We start from the raw sequence: 15,141 nt of genomic DNA on the forward strand, positions 1-15,141 counted from the left end.
CACCGGATTTACCGGAAACAGGCGATTCACTACCGATATTTTAATGTGGAACATTCATATAATCTCCCTTAATTTTAATTCAAGGTCGTGGCATCCTGAGTGCAGCTGGTCGTCAACTGAGCGATCACAGTAACAACAGGGAATCATCGCTCGACGACTCCGGCGTGGTCGATGACCACGACGACGGAGAACACACGTCTGATGACCAGGCCCCTCACCCTCACCCGAGGCGGGTACTGCTAATGCCGCCACCATTGCCTGCTTTGCAGCAATCAACACCAATGCCACCTTTACAAGTATGTTTACCTTAGATTTTTTTAGCAGGATGAAACACCCGATATTAAATATTACCGCGGCTGTACCTAGAATAACACGACTCCATCTATTTCCCGTCGTGTTGCAAAAGGGCCAAAAATCAAACCAAGCAGTAGCATTTTTCGAATTCTATACTAACGATCGCATTTTTGGCGTAGGGTTTGTTTGCCGGTTTGCCTGCACAGTCACATGATTCGATATGTAGGGTAGGACGTCCGTTATAAAAAACAATTCAAACTTCGAAGAATGCCGAAATGTTCGTTTTTTAACTACCCTCCCTATCTCCGTATGACATGTCCGGCCAGTAAAAGGTTTCAAATCTTATTTCGATATCACTTCTATCACCACTACTTAATACGTATCATTCTTCTTTCATTACTTAATGAGAATCATTTATTGATATTTATTTGATATTTTAACGTTCACGACCTTATACTGGTTTCCATACGTTTTGTTTAGAAACTAATTTATATATGTGCAATTCAGATGTAACAAGAGTCAATGTTCAGAAATATTCTATATCATTATTTCGCCTTTTATAGCCTTAATTTTCGAAAGTTCAATCAGCTTCATCGAGTTTTGATGCAAAATTTTCAGAAGTTTTTACTTCAATCAACCTTTCATCCTAAAGTTATCTCGACGAAAACGCTATTGCAAATAAAACAACCTACCGCAATCCATGGATGGCTATTGAAACTCGTCAAAAAGAAATTTTATTTTGCCAAAATTTTGTATTCGGCTGGGTAAAATTAAAAACTCATTTATGTGTATGAAACGTTGGTTATTTCACAGCAAACACAGGAGAGTCACACAGAAGAACCAAAACAGAAAGCCAAACTGAGAATCCGAGAAGAGAAACCAATAGAGAAAGTAAAGAAAGGCGATAAGCAGAAAGAAACCGTGTACGAAAGATATCCATTGAATCCGGACTACCTCAATCAGATCGTCGTTTTAGGTAAAAATCAATTATTAACTACCAATTACGTTATGCCATTAATGCTATTTTAACATTTGATAGCATTATAACATGTTAACTATTGGCACGGCTTTACACGAAGCACATTATATAAACTCACTATACTAAAAATCTCTGTCACGGAATCGACTACGCTTTGCCGACACTAAGTACATATTTTCACGATAAACCGGCCTAAATTAGGACAGAAGTCTTCTTTGAAATGCAATTTAGTAGAGCAGCCTTTAATATATGAACATCTTTGCTGAACTTTATTGCATGATTGTTTCTATAATCACAAACAATTACGACCAACGGACTAGAATTTCAAATTCAAGCATTGCTTGCGTTTCTTACAGCCGTAATATGGTTTTTTTTTTCTAATTTTCTACTATTTATACAGTTTTATTGATTCTCGCAAAAACGATCTTATGTAGAGTACGTTTCTGTCACCTTCTAAGTAATTTTGTATCCCAATTTAAATATCTGTATTGTTGTTTTTTTATTAAGTAAATGTCACTTGCATTTGAGAATACTTGGATAATAATGAATTGTGAACTTTTTTAAAAACAAATGTTGTGAATAAATTTTTGTAGAAGGAATTACAGCAAATCATATTTTTTTTACAATTACTACGATATTACACTATATTTCGTTTAAGCTATGAAAATAACTGTCACTATCATTGAACTTGTAAATAATGTACAATAATACATTTGAAGATACAGTATCCAAATCATTCAAATATATTAAACAAACTGATTAATTCTCGCTGTAGTTGTTCAAAATTTTGAAAGTTCGTCCTACAATTTTCATAAAACAATACCGGACTATAAAAAGATACATGCCATTTTTGGATACATTTGTCTTGTTAAAATACAAAAATTAACGTAATTTAAAATATAACCTCCCCTATTTAACCTTTGCCTTCATTTTAATATATCGAGCGGTGAAAAGCTATCTATGGCTATTTGGTTTATGCAACATTTTTGTAACTTTACAGGAGAGACATTTAAAGCTTAAAATTTGAAAAATATAAAATAAAAACTTCTTCAGCTATTTCAAGGGAATAAACTTAATTGAAGTTCAATTATAAATATTATTGGTGGTAGGTCCTCTTGGGAGTCCGCACGGGTAAGCATCACCACCCTGCCTATGTCTCCCTTGAAGCAGTAATGCGTTTCGGTTTGAAGGGTGGGGCAGCCGTTGTAACTATACTGAGAGATCTTAGAACTTATATCTTAAGGTGGGTGGCGCATTTACGTTGTAGATGTCTATGAGCTCCAGTGACCACTTAACACCAGGTAGGCTGTGAGCTCTTCCACCCATCTAAGGAATAAAAAAAAACCATAGAAGCGAAATGTCGCCTAAACTAAATAGCTTTTTACTCCTCAATTACTTTATATGACATGTTATTTTTATTGTCCTTCTCAAGTCACCGGTAGCTCCAATAATTAAATATTCATTGTTCATTTAATTCGACACTTTTGCAATTACGCTTCTACCCTCATTAATATCGTCAGGGGCGGACTGGCCATACGAGCGTGCGCCCGCCCTCCCGCAAGCGGAAACGACGAAAATTAATGAGATCGGTTTATTGGCAGCAAAGCACAAAACTCATATGGGCAATTACGAGCAAAATTGCACTTACTTCACAGGTTAGTAAACACTGACGCCAATGCTGCTACCCAGTCCACCCCTGTTCCCCACAGGAAGACTGCCGGGCTACGTCGCAATTGGCTAACTCGTTGTTGTCTCGTCTTTACAAATAATTCGCATACAAACATAAATACGTAAATAAATATGACGCGGCTTTTTTTAATACGCTTTTATTAGCTTCGGGCGTATGTATGTAACGGAATCTTTGAACATGATTTTGAGCCTCTTTCAAAACGTCGGATTAACCCGAAATTTTGTATACTTATTAAGGACCGATGATAATTCAATAATAATAAAAAAATATAAAAAAATTGAAAAAATTTAAATTCAACTAAAAATGAAAAACAAATAATAGTTTAAAAAAACTAACAAAATACGCTATTATAGAAAATACAACTAAAAAATAGAAAAATTGATTTTATTATAAAAAGAAGCGTGGGATGCATGGTATCAGTAGTTATAAATATTTTATGAACAGATATGAGTAGAAGGGTTATTTTAATAATATCCTGAAAAGCATCCCACGCTTTTTTACAATAAAATCATTTTTTCTTACACTATTTTTAATTCAAATTTATTAAAATTTATTTTGTATTTTTTAGTTGGATTTTCTATAAAAGCTTATTTTGTTATTTTTTTTAAACTATTATTTTTTAAATTATAATTTTTTGGTTGGAATAAAAATGATTACAAAAAATATATATAAATTGATCAGATTATATCGATGCAATTGAAACACTATTCAATAATCATAATATTGGCTTTTGAATAATTATCAAATTACCCTTTACTGGTTTTCCTTGAATTTCCGGTGATATCCGCACAATGATTCCCCGGATTCTATCCCGTTTCCTTGCTTATCGTTGCATGTAAACTTGGATGTAATGGCTAATTTTATTACTAAAGCTTAAAGCGCCTTTATAGATAAAATGCTTACGGCGCTTTCGTTGATTTCGCCCGTAACTTGTGTGTTATGTCCGAATTTGTTCAAACGTTTGTGAAATTATCACTCAAATTTAATTACAGATGAGCTCGTGGATAGAAACTGCGAGTGTTGCGTGTCTTGCTGCATAGACTACGAAGGTTGGCTTCAATTCCAAAACTGTCTTTACGGGATCGTGAAGGATCCTCTATTCGAGTTGTTCATTACGACTTGTATCGTTTTAAACACACTGTTTTTGGCTCTAGAGCATCACGGCATGAGCGAGAACGTTAGAAGGGTCTTAGATATAGGAAATAAGGTGATTATCTAAACCAGTGATTCTCAACCACTGTTCCGCGGCACTTTTGTGTGCCGCCAAATTTCAAAAGTGTGCCGCCAAATTTTGCGAATATATAATAATGTTAATATTAGTAAATTATATCATTTTAAAAGAAAAATATTTTAAACATGAATATATATTTAAATCCACAAAAAAGAATTATAGTATATTTTAGTTTATTTCGTATATTAAATTTTTTTTATAAACTATTTATGCAGTGTGTTGTAGTAAGTAAATAATTTTTATCTTTTTTTTTGTGTGCCGCCAAATTTTGAAATCGTTTAATATGTGCCGCAACAAAAAAAAGGTTGAGAATCACTGATCTTAAACCAAACGATACAAATTACGTCAAAAATGTATTTCGTTAGTCATTTTTATTATTATCGATTTTCAGGTTTTCACTTCTATATTTACTTTAGAGTGTATAATGAAAGTGATGGCGATGAGTAAAGACTTTTTTGCTTGCGGATGGAATATATTCGATCTAATCATAGTTTCGGCTAGCTTACTCGATCTCATATTTGAATTAGTGGACGGCTTGTCTGTGCTACGTGGCCTGCGTTTGGTAAGTTAACATTTAAAAACATCTTGTAAATATTAATACGTGAAGCAAAAACTTTGTACCCCTTTTTACGAAAATTGCGCGTTACGGAGTATGAAATTTCCCACACTTATAGAAAATACAGAGTGCAGAATGCTATTTTTTTTTTTAATTATGCATAAAAAAATACATTAAATTAATAAAACAAGCATTACCCACACTACCATGTTTTTGACACAACATAATATATACCTCTACATTTATTATCAAACCTTTGTTAATGTTTAAAGTCTGTGGTCAAATTAAGAATAGATTAATATTGCTTGTCTATAATAAAGTTTCATTTTATTTGATTAGTGTAGTCTTGGCAAAATCTCTGATTAGAAGTACAATAGTCTTTGACAATAGAAACATAATAATGTTCAAACTTATGATTTCAGTTGATTAATAGTCTAATTTCGACTACTGTGCGACCACTAGCTAAGATAATTCTGCGAGCTGAATCTTATGTTATTGTATTTGTTACAGTTGAGAGTGTTAAAGTTAGCCCAGTCGTGGACTACGATGAAAGTGTTGTTGAGTATTATAATATCGACTATAGGTGCTCTTGGTAATTTGACGTTCGTATTAGTGATAGTTATATACATATTTGCGGTAATCGGTATGCAGCTGTTTTCTAAATCGTACACCCCTGATAAGTTCGATCCAGATCCAGTACCCAGGTATGCAATTTCTTTATTTTTAACTTTTTTTTATATCTAGATGGGTGAACGAGCTCACAGCCCACCTGGTGTTAAGTGGTTACTGGAGCCCATAGACATCCACAACGTAAATGCGACACCCACCTTGAGATATAAGTTCTAAGGTCTCAAGTATAGTTACAACGGCTGCCCCACCCTTCAAACCGAAACTCATTACTGCTTCACGCCAGAAATAGGCAGGGTGGTGGCATCTACCCGCGCGGACTCACAAGAGGTCCTACCACCAGTAATTACGCAAATTATAAATTTGCGATTTGATTTTTATTACACGATGTTATTCCTTCACCGCGGAAGCCAATCGTGAACATTTGTATTCTATCTTCCAGTAAACAAAAACATTGATCGGTGAAATAAGGAAATAAGTGTTTGTTGAAATGTTTGCTTATTGACTTTTTGTACTTTAGATGGAACTTTAATGATTTCTTCCATTCGTTCATGATGATATTTCGGATACTGTGCGGTGAATGGATCGAGCCCCTGTGGGACTGTATGAGAGCCGAGCAAGCCAGTGGCGCAGAGAGCTGTTTCTTCATATTCTTACCGGCTCTCGTAATGGGAAATTTCATGGTGCTCAATCTCTTCCTTGCCTTGCTGCTCAACAGCTTTAACAGTGAAGAACTTAAAAATAAAAAAGAGGTAACACTCGTATCCATTTTGGTACACTTCAATGTGGATTTCTTGTTTTTGTTCTTAATCTATATATATAAAAATGATTTGCTGTTCGTTAGTCTCGCTAAAACTCGAGAACAGCTGGACCAGTTTGGCTAACTTTGGTCTTGAATTATTTGTGGAAGTCTAGAAAAGGTTTAAAAGGTAGATAAATATGAAAATGTTCGGAATTAAATAAAAATAACAATTTTGTTTTCCCTTTGATGTGTCCCCCGTCGGACGGATTCCTTTTGTCTGAGCTAAGTTTATTTTATACAAAAGCTTAGATCTTTTATTTATCGATTGAGGCACTACAAAGTTTGCCGGGTTAGCTAGTACAATCTATATTTAACTTACAGGAAGTGGGCGAAGATTCAAAATTAGCTAAAAGCTTCGATAGAATACGTTCTATAGTAAGGAAGAAAGGTTTTCTTATATCTAGAAGTAAAGAGACTGAAAAAAAATCGAAATTAGAGGAGCTAGTTAACGAATTCATGTCACAGCAACGAGCTATTAAAGAGAAGAAAGCGTCAATACCGACCGAGCAGCGTTACTCCGCCTCAATACAGGAGACCATACTCTTTCCGCATGACAATATCTATAGCCATAGCTACCAAGAGGCCGTAAACAGGTATTCTTTTTTTTTAAATTCTTTTTTGCTTAAATGGGTGGACGAATTCACAGCCCACCTGGTGTTAAGTGGTTACTGGAGCCCATAGACGTCTACAACGTAAACGAGCCACCCACCTTGAGATATAAGTTTTTAGCTGCCCCACTCTTCAAACCGAAACGTATTACTGCTTTACGGCAGAAATTGGCAGGTTGGTGGTACCTACCCGCGCGGACTCACTAGAGGTCCTACCACCAGTAATTACGCAAATTAAGATTTGCGGGTTTGGTTTTTTATTACACGATGTTATACCTTCACCGTGAAAGTCAATCGTGAACATTTGTTGGGTACGTATTTCATTAGAAAAATTTGTACCCGCCTGAGATTCGAACACCGGTGCATCGCTCAACACGAACGCACCGGACGTCTTATCCTTTAGACCACGACGACTTCATAACATAGATTAAATACCTCAAAACATCTCATATTATGTTTACTTTTCAGGCCAATTTCTGTTGGTTCAGAATTCGCATACCCGCAACTGTATCAGAGCTGCAGCAACATTAACCACGGCAGTCAAGAGACGTTGAAAGACGTACGAGACTTGGCAACCGAACATAAGATAACAAGCATTAGGGAAGATTCCAAAGAAAATCTAGAAGATACGTCGCCGTTCGAACAAAAATCAGCGCAAAAACTACTAAATCAAATATCTTCTGGATATTACACACAGCCATCGGATTCGAGAGGTAAGGAACTCGATTGTAATCTCGTTATCGATAATGAATTTTGGTCATAATTCCATCAGAATGTAAAATAGAAGTATATCTATATATCCAAATGTATAAAATTGAATTGCTGTTCGTTAGTCTCGCTAAAACTCGAGAACGCCTGGAGCGATTTGGCTAATTATGATCTTGAATTATTTGTGGAAGTCCAGAGAAGGTTTCATAGGTAGATGAATATGAAAATGCTCGGAATTAAATAAAAATAACAATTTTGTTTTTCCTTTAATGTGTCCCCCGTCGGACGGATTCCTTTTGTTTGTTTTAAGTTTATTTTATACAAAAGTTTAGGTCTTTTATTTATCGATTAAGGCACTACGAAGTCTGCCGGGTCAGCTAGTTATTACTATAAAATTGTGTAACACAATGCGTGAGAAATGACTACATTTTCTTATTGTTGACGAGAATGTTCTAATATTCAAATTGTAATTTGGAACGTTCTCACCAAACAGTATTAATAAGGCACAATGTATTTGAAATTGATAAACTTATTTTCAACCTAATTGCAGACGAAGAGAACGAACATTATGAAATGGCACAGTTCTCTTGTAAAACAACACCGGAGAAAACTAAGAAGCAAGGTAGAGACCCGCCAAACACGTTATCTAAAGATCCGAATAAAAAGCCCGACGAGGACGACATGAAACATCCGTGGCAAACATTAGTTTCTTATGTGGATGAATTGACCGTAGGGGGGCGGAAGAACTCTAAAGGCCAGTACATCGATGCGATGGGAAATTTTCCGGGATTCGGGAAACAGAAGGAACCAAAAGTGCCCCAGGATTGCTTCCCGAGTCAATGTTACGATATGTACGTACGATCTTATATTTATAACTAAGCATTTAGTTTGAAAATAAAACCGATATCCGACGCGATCATAATTTTACCACGTTCAGTTATAAGTTGTCGAATGAAATGGTATTAGTTTTGGTGCAATATGCAGCGGCTTGTATATGCCCCTGAGATTACTGATTTCCATAAGTGACATGAGCCACACGATCGTCAGACTACATAGGCAATAAAAAACATGTTTCTTTTATTGCCTACATAGGTAGATGAGTAGTTGCCTATTTCTGTCGTGAAGCAGTAATGCGTTTCGGTTTAAAGGGTGGGTCAGCCGTTGTAACTATACTTGAGACCTTGGAACTTATATCTCAAGGTGGGTGGCGCATTTACGTTGTAGATGTCTATGGACTCCAGTAACCACTTAACACCAGGTGGGCTGTGAGCTCGTCCACCCATCTAAGCAATAAATAAAAAAATACACTGCCCACCTGATGGTTAATGGTTACCGTCGCTCATGGACGTCAGCAATGTATAATTTTTTAACGTATAATTTAAACGTATAATTTTATTTGAAAATCAAATATGTTACGCCACAGTATATATATATAGTCAAAATAATATTATCTAAACTATTTTTGTATATTATCTTTATTACAGAAGCTCGTGTTGGGACACGTGTATAGACACAAAAATTGGCCAACGTTGGATGTTGGTTCGAACATTTGTTTTACGTTATGTCGACACGCCCGCATTCGAATGGTTCGTTCTGGTCCTGATATTTGCTTCGAGCATCACGCTGTGCTTCGAAGACATTCACCTAGAAAAGAACAAACCATTAAAGAAGATATTGTACTGGACCAATTTGGGATTCTGTATGATATTCATAATAGAAATGTTTCTCAAATGGATAGCTTTAGGATTCTTCAGATACTTCACTAGCTTTTGGACGTTGTTAGATTTTACTATAGTATTCGTAAGTATGCTCATTCGCAGTTCAAAAAGTATATTCTTTATTTTTATTGTTTTTTTATTGCTTAGATGGGTGGATGACCTCAGAGCCCATAGATATCTACAACGTAAATGCTCCACCCACCTTGAGATATAAGTTCTAACATCTCAGTATAGTTACAACGGCTGCCCCACCCTTCAAACCGAAACGCATAACTGCTTCACGGCAGAAATAGGCGGGGCGGTGGTACCTACCCGCGCGGACTCACAAGCGGTCCTACCACCATTAGATATTCTATACTATTCTATAATCTATTACATTTTGAACGGTTAATTAGTTTGCTTTCACTTTACAGGTTTCTGTATTTAGTTTGTTGATAGAAGAGAATGAAAATTTGAAAGTTTTGAGGTCGTTACGGACTTTACGCGCTTTGAGGCCGCTTCGGGCGATCTCGAGGTGGCAGGGTATGCGTATAGTCGTGAACGCCCTGATGTACGCGATACCCAGCATTTTCAACGTTCTGCTAGTTTGTTTAGTGTTTTGGTTGATATTCTCTATAATGGGAGTACAGTTTTTCGGAGGAAAATTCTTCAAGTGCGTTAATGAAGAAGGAGAATTATTACCTTTAGACGTAAGTGATATTACCTCTCTTTAGCCATAAACACCAGATTAAGATAGTACCAGTCATGAAACAGATAAAAGTAATTGGTTGGGAAATGAAAATCCAAAAGGCATAGATTTAGCAGTTGTTTTTACAGACGTGCCGGAATCAATTGGTCGTAATAAGCTAAAATTTATTGAATTGATTATTGCTAAGATGGATGGACAAGCTCACAGACCACATGGTTCAAGTGGTTACCATATTATAACCATAGACATTAACAATGTAAATGGGGACGTTCAGCTTGGAACATGAGTCTAAGTCCCAGTTCAATAGTAGCTTCGATAGCTGCCCCAAACGTCACACCGAAACGCATTACTGATTCGCGGTATAAATTGGCAGGGCGGCGGTTCTTATCATTCCTGTCATGGGATGGTCATCGTTCCTGTCGAACCCGTCGCTTGCGACGAAGGGCTCATAGTAGGCTCAAGTAAATTAATGCAAAGCATATCCCACTGAGTTTCTCGCCGGATCTTCTCAGTGGGTCGCGTTTCCGATCCGGTGGTAGATTCTGCAAAGCACGGCTCTTGCTAGGGTTCGTGTTAGCAACGTAGTCAGGTTTGGGCCCCGTGAGCTCACCTACTAGTTAAGGTTACGCTGAAATAGCCTCTCAAGGCTATCAGCTGAGATAGGAAAAAAAATTGCTACCCGTGCGAGCTCACAAGACGCCATCAGTAATTGCACGAATCACAACTTTTGCGGGTTTTGGTTTTTTCTTTACGATATTATTCCTTCAACATTAAAGTGTCTGTGCAAAGTTACATAATCACTGGTAACGACGCTCCAAACAAGAATGATTAGAAACACAACGCACATACGGTGCTATAACATCACTTATGCTAATTATGTAATTTTTCATGAGAAGCGTTGAAAATTCAACATCATAATACAATTATACAGTTCTTCTCGACTAAAGAAATAAAATGATAATATTTAAACTACAACTTTAAACGTTATTATTAAAAGCAAACATCTCACTAATAACTATTAAAAAAAAAGGGATTTTCTCAAACTCAGTTCAGTTTTAATATGAATGGCATAAGTGATATTATAGCTCTGTATGCGCGACAAGACAATGCACGTACACATGACTGATAGCAATGTAGCGGAACGGCTCAAAAAGCTGTGTCATAAAAAAAATCATTTCATAATCGGACCAACTACGAACATTAAAAATCCTTCTTTGTGAAATGTCACTAGATATAATTATATATACTTACTAAACAATAGAACGATATTGGTTCATTGAATTACACCTACCCTTAAACTACTGCGTGTTAAGACGACGACGCATATCATATAAGATAGAAGTTATAAGTTCACTTTTTTGACGTTTGGCAAAGAAACGGTGCCTTCAATATTATTACGCACAATAAAAACTAAATTCTTTTCTATTTCAGATAGTAAACGATAAATGGGAATGTTACTATAATAATTTCTCTTGGGTGAATTCCAAGATATCTTTTGACCATGTCGGTATAGCGTATTTAGCGTTATTTCAAGTAGCCACGTTTGAGGGGTGGATGGAAGTAATGGCCGACGCAGTTGACGCACGAGGAGTCGACTTGCAACCAGCGAGAGAGGCAAATCTATATGCGTACATATATTTTGTTATATTTATCGTCTGCGGCTCTTTCTTCACCCTCAATCTATTTATAGGAGTAATAATAGATAATTTTAATATGCTCAAGAAGAAGGTAAGTAAGAACATGAAAAAACTTCAGAGGTGTCAAGGGACACCCGGATGGAACGAAGTTCCTTTCGATTAATTAGTGAAGGAATTGTAATTTTTTTTTAAGTTATAATAATAAATTACGGCATGATGAAGAAGAAAAATACAATACTATGAACTAAATTACTATTGTTGAAACGCTATCTCGAGAAACTGTACTCATTACGCGGACCAATCGGATACGAGCAATGTCACGCGATAAGCGCCTACACGTTGATTGGTCAGAATGACGGATCTAAAAAGTGTCGTGACAACTTTTCGTAAGAATTTTTTCCGTCTAGCCCCCTTTCACAACGCGCGATAAGGAACTTCGTTCCAAAAAAATACAATATATGATCTATCGAATGTGATGTCTAAATAAAAATTAAATATTATTTTACAGTATGAAGGAGGAGTATTAGAAATGTTCCTTACAGAAAGCCAAAAACATTATTACACTGCTATGAAGAAACTTGGCAGGAAAAAGCCCCAGAAAGTAATAAAGAGGCCAAGAAATCAATTTCTAGCAATGTTCTATGATTTATCGAATTCGCGTCGTTTCGAAATAGCTATATTCGTTCTAATTTTTTTAAACATGCTCACCATGGGTATAGAGCATTACGATCAGCCTCATTCCGTATTCTTCATTCTTGAAGTTAGTAATGCGTTTTTTACTACAGTATTCGGCTTAGGTATGTTACATCCAATTAATACAATATCGAAGGGTGAAAGGTTGTTTGGTTTAAGTGGACATATTGCTTAACACGCAACATTTATCTTTGTAATTAAATGTGCGGGTTATTTGGTATTGTATGTGTGTGAGTCGTCATGGACTAAAGGATAAGACGTCCAGTACATTCATATCTAGCGATGCAACGGTGTCCGAATCCCGCAAACGGGTACTAATTTTTTTATTGACAAACGTACTTAACAAATGCTCACGATTGACTTCCATGGTGAAGGAATAACATCGTGTAATAAAAATCAAACCCGCAAAATTATAATTTGCATAATTACTGGTGGTAGGACCTCTTGTGAGTCCGCGCGGGTAGGTACCATCGCCCCGGTATTTCTGCCGCTATAGCTATACTGACTAACTATAACTATACTGAGACCTTAGAACTTATATCTCAAGGAGGGTGGCGCATTTATATTGTAGATGTCCTAGGGCTCCAGTAACCACTTAACACCAGGTAGGATATAAAATAAAAAAATACATAACATTCGATGTTTTTAATTGAACTTCAATTAAGTTTACTCCATTGAAATATCTGAAGAAGTTTTTTTTGTTATGATATTTTTTCCAAATATTAATCTTTAAATGTCTCTTCTGTAAAGATACAACAATATCGCTTCAACCAAATATCCTTTCACCGTTCGATGTCACATCTCGTATGTTCTTATAAACACTCATGTTCGATTTTCTCTCTTACAGAAGCAATAGTTAAGATCGTCGGTCTAAGGTATCATTACTTTACGGTGCCTTGGAACGTCTTTGATTTCCTTTTAGTTTTAGCGTCAATTTTAGGCATAGTTATGGAAGATATAATGATAGATCTGCCCATATCGCCCACTCTACTGAGAGTGGTGAGAGTATTTCGTATAGGAAGAATCTTAAGACTGATTAAAGTAAGTACCGATTTTCCGTGACGTCTTTTTATTTATTTACTAGCGACCCGCCCTCGCTTCGCTTCGGAAACAAATGTTCATCAGGGACAATGTCGGCGTCTAATGGAAAAAGAATTTTTCAAATCGGTCCAGTAGTTTCAGAGCCTATTCGAAACAAACAAACAAACAAATCTTTCCTCTTTATAATATTAGTATAGATTGCATAGATGGGTGGACGAGCTCACAGCCCACCTGGTGTTAAGTGGTTACTGAAGCTCATAGACATCTACAACGTAAATGCGATAACCACCTTGAGGTATAAGTTCTAAGATCTCAGTATAGTTGCAACGGTTGCCCCACCCTTCAAACCGAAACGCATTACTGCTTCACGGCAGAAATAAGCAGGGTGGTGGTACCTACCCGCGCGGACTCACAAAAGCTTCTACCTGTTATTGCTATTTTATCGCAAATTACGATGGAAAACTTAAATGCGTTTAAATTTTATTATCGAGTCTTCGAGTTGAAAAGATTTTGACTGATGAAAATCGCCATTTCAATTTTCAGGCTGCTAAGGGCATAAGGAAACTTCTATTCGCATTAGTGGTATCGTTACCGGCTCTATTCAATATAGGAGCTCTGTTAGCGTTGATTACATTCATATACGCAATAATCGGTATGTCGGTCTTCGGTCACGTCAAAGAACAAGGTGCCTTAGACGATATAGTCAACTTTCAAACGTTCGGACGGAGTATGCAGTTGCTTTTTCGGTTAGTATGTAAAGCCTTACTAAGGGGAATGCCCACTCTCCATAGTGTGCTAGGCCCAAGGTGGACATCAAATATTACTATAAAAATGTACTGATTCAAATTCTTAAATGTATTGGATATCTAAAAAATATATTGAAATTGACGCCACTATTATAAAAAATATAATAAAAATAAAAACTCGTTTTCGAGGTTAATTTTCTATATAAATAAGTGTCGGATTGTGAGATACTTCAAGAACTTTTCTTTTCTTAATGCTTAAGATGTTCCTAATGTATTTTTATCCAATAGGGTATAAAAAAAACACACATACTTCTTTAAATATCTATATTTTCTTCATCTTCATATACAATTAGTAAATCATCTAAAAATAACAAAGGAGAGCATATACACGGTTTTAAATCTTGGTCAGGGTAAAACCACAATTCACACAATGTTTTTTAGTCGTAGTATGAAACGTTATTGATAAAAGTAAAATAAATCGAAGAAAAATCAAAACATCCATTTTGCACGCAAGCACAACAAAACAAACACCACAAGCAGCAAGCGAAGTGTCAGTCAGTCAGATTAAATTCAGTGTTGTCAGTATAAAGAAAAATAATTACATGAAATTCATATATCGACTATTTTTTTAAATAACCGATAATTGATATATATCTTAATCTTTTTTTTACGAGTACACATTATTTTTTATGTTTTTGTTTTAGTTGTACATATTTAAATAACAATACTAGTAAAGTTTTTTTTATTGCTTAGATGGGTGGACGAGCTCACAGCCACCCTGGTGTTGTTAAGTGGTTACTCGAGCCCACAGACATCTACAACGTAAATGCGCCCCCCACCTTGAGATATAAGTTCTAAGGTCTCAAGTATAGTAACAAGTTAAAGTCCAATGGGTATGTCTTCGATATTATTTTATGTGCATAAAACCCATTAAAATCGTTAGATTAATGATAATACTTAAAATGATTAACTGATATGTTTTATTTATATACTTAAAATATTTACTTCATACGTTCGTACAAAGGTTTTGAAGCTGGCAATATTTTTCCCGCAAAAATCAAAATCCTTGTTTTTTCAATAGGGTTCCTTTTTTTAAACTACTTATTGTAAACTGTAGTGGCGC

At 35.9% G+C, this 15,141-nt stretch overlaps 1 protein-coding gene across 3 annotated transcripts in view; it reads left to right on the top strand.

The window, feature by feature from the left end:
• Positions 1-15,141, top strand: part of SC1 (voltage-dependent cation channel SC1) — a 207,907-nt gene that overhangs the window by 184,688 nt on the left and 8,078 nt on the right. The window contains exons 10-26 of one of the 3 annotated variants that reach the window (XM_062673803.1): positions 85-296; positions 1,108-1,270; positions 2,794-2,928; positions 3,956-4,170; positions 4,586-4,756; positions 5,261-5,454; positions 5,898-6,129; positions 6,501-6,772; positions 7,256-7,500; positions 8,046-8,117; positions 8,229-8,346; positions 8,980-9,295; positions 9,627-9,902; positions 11,333-11,629; positions 12,047-12,335; positions 13,079-13,272; positions 13,816-14,018. In XM_062673803.1, the coding sequence (XP_062529787.1) occupies positions 85-296; positions 1,108-1,270; positions 2,794-2,928; positions 3,956-4,170; positions 4,586-4,756; positions 5,261-5,454; positions 5,898-6,129; positions 6,501-6,772; positions 7,256-7,500; positions 8,046-8,117; positions 8,229-8,346; positions 8,980-9,295; positions 9,627-9,902; positions 11,333-11,629; positions 12,047-12,335; positions 13,079-13,272; positions 13,816-14,018 (3,604 nt within the window). 3 annotated transcript variants of the gene reach the window in all.

Source organism: Bombyx mori, chromosome 19, assembly GCF_030269925.1.
Source record: "Bombyx mori chromosome 19, ASM3026992v2".
NCBI classification, from domain to species: Eukaryota; Metazoa; Arthropoda; class Insecta; order Lepidoptera; family Bombycidae; genus Bombyx; species Bombyx mori.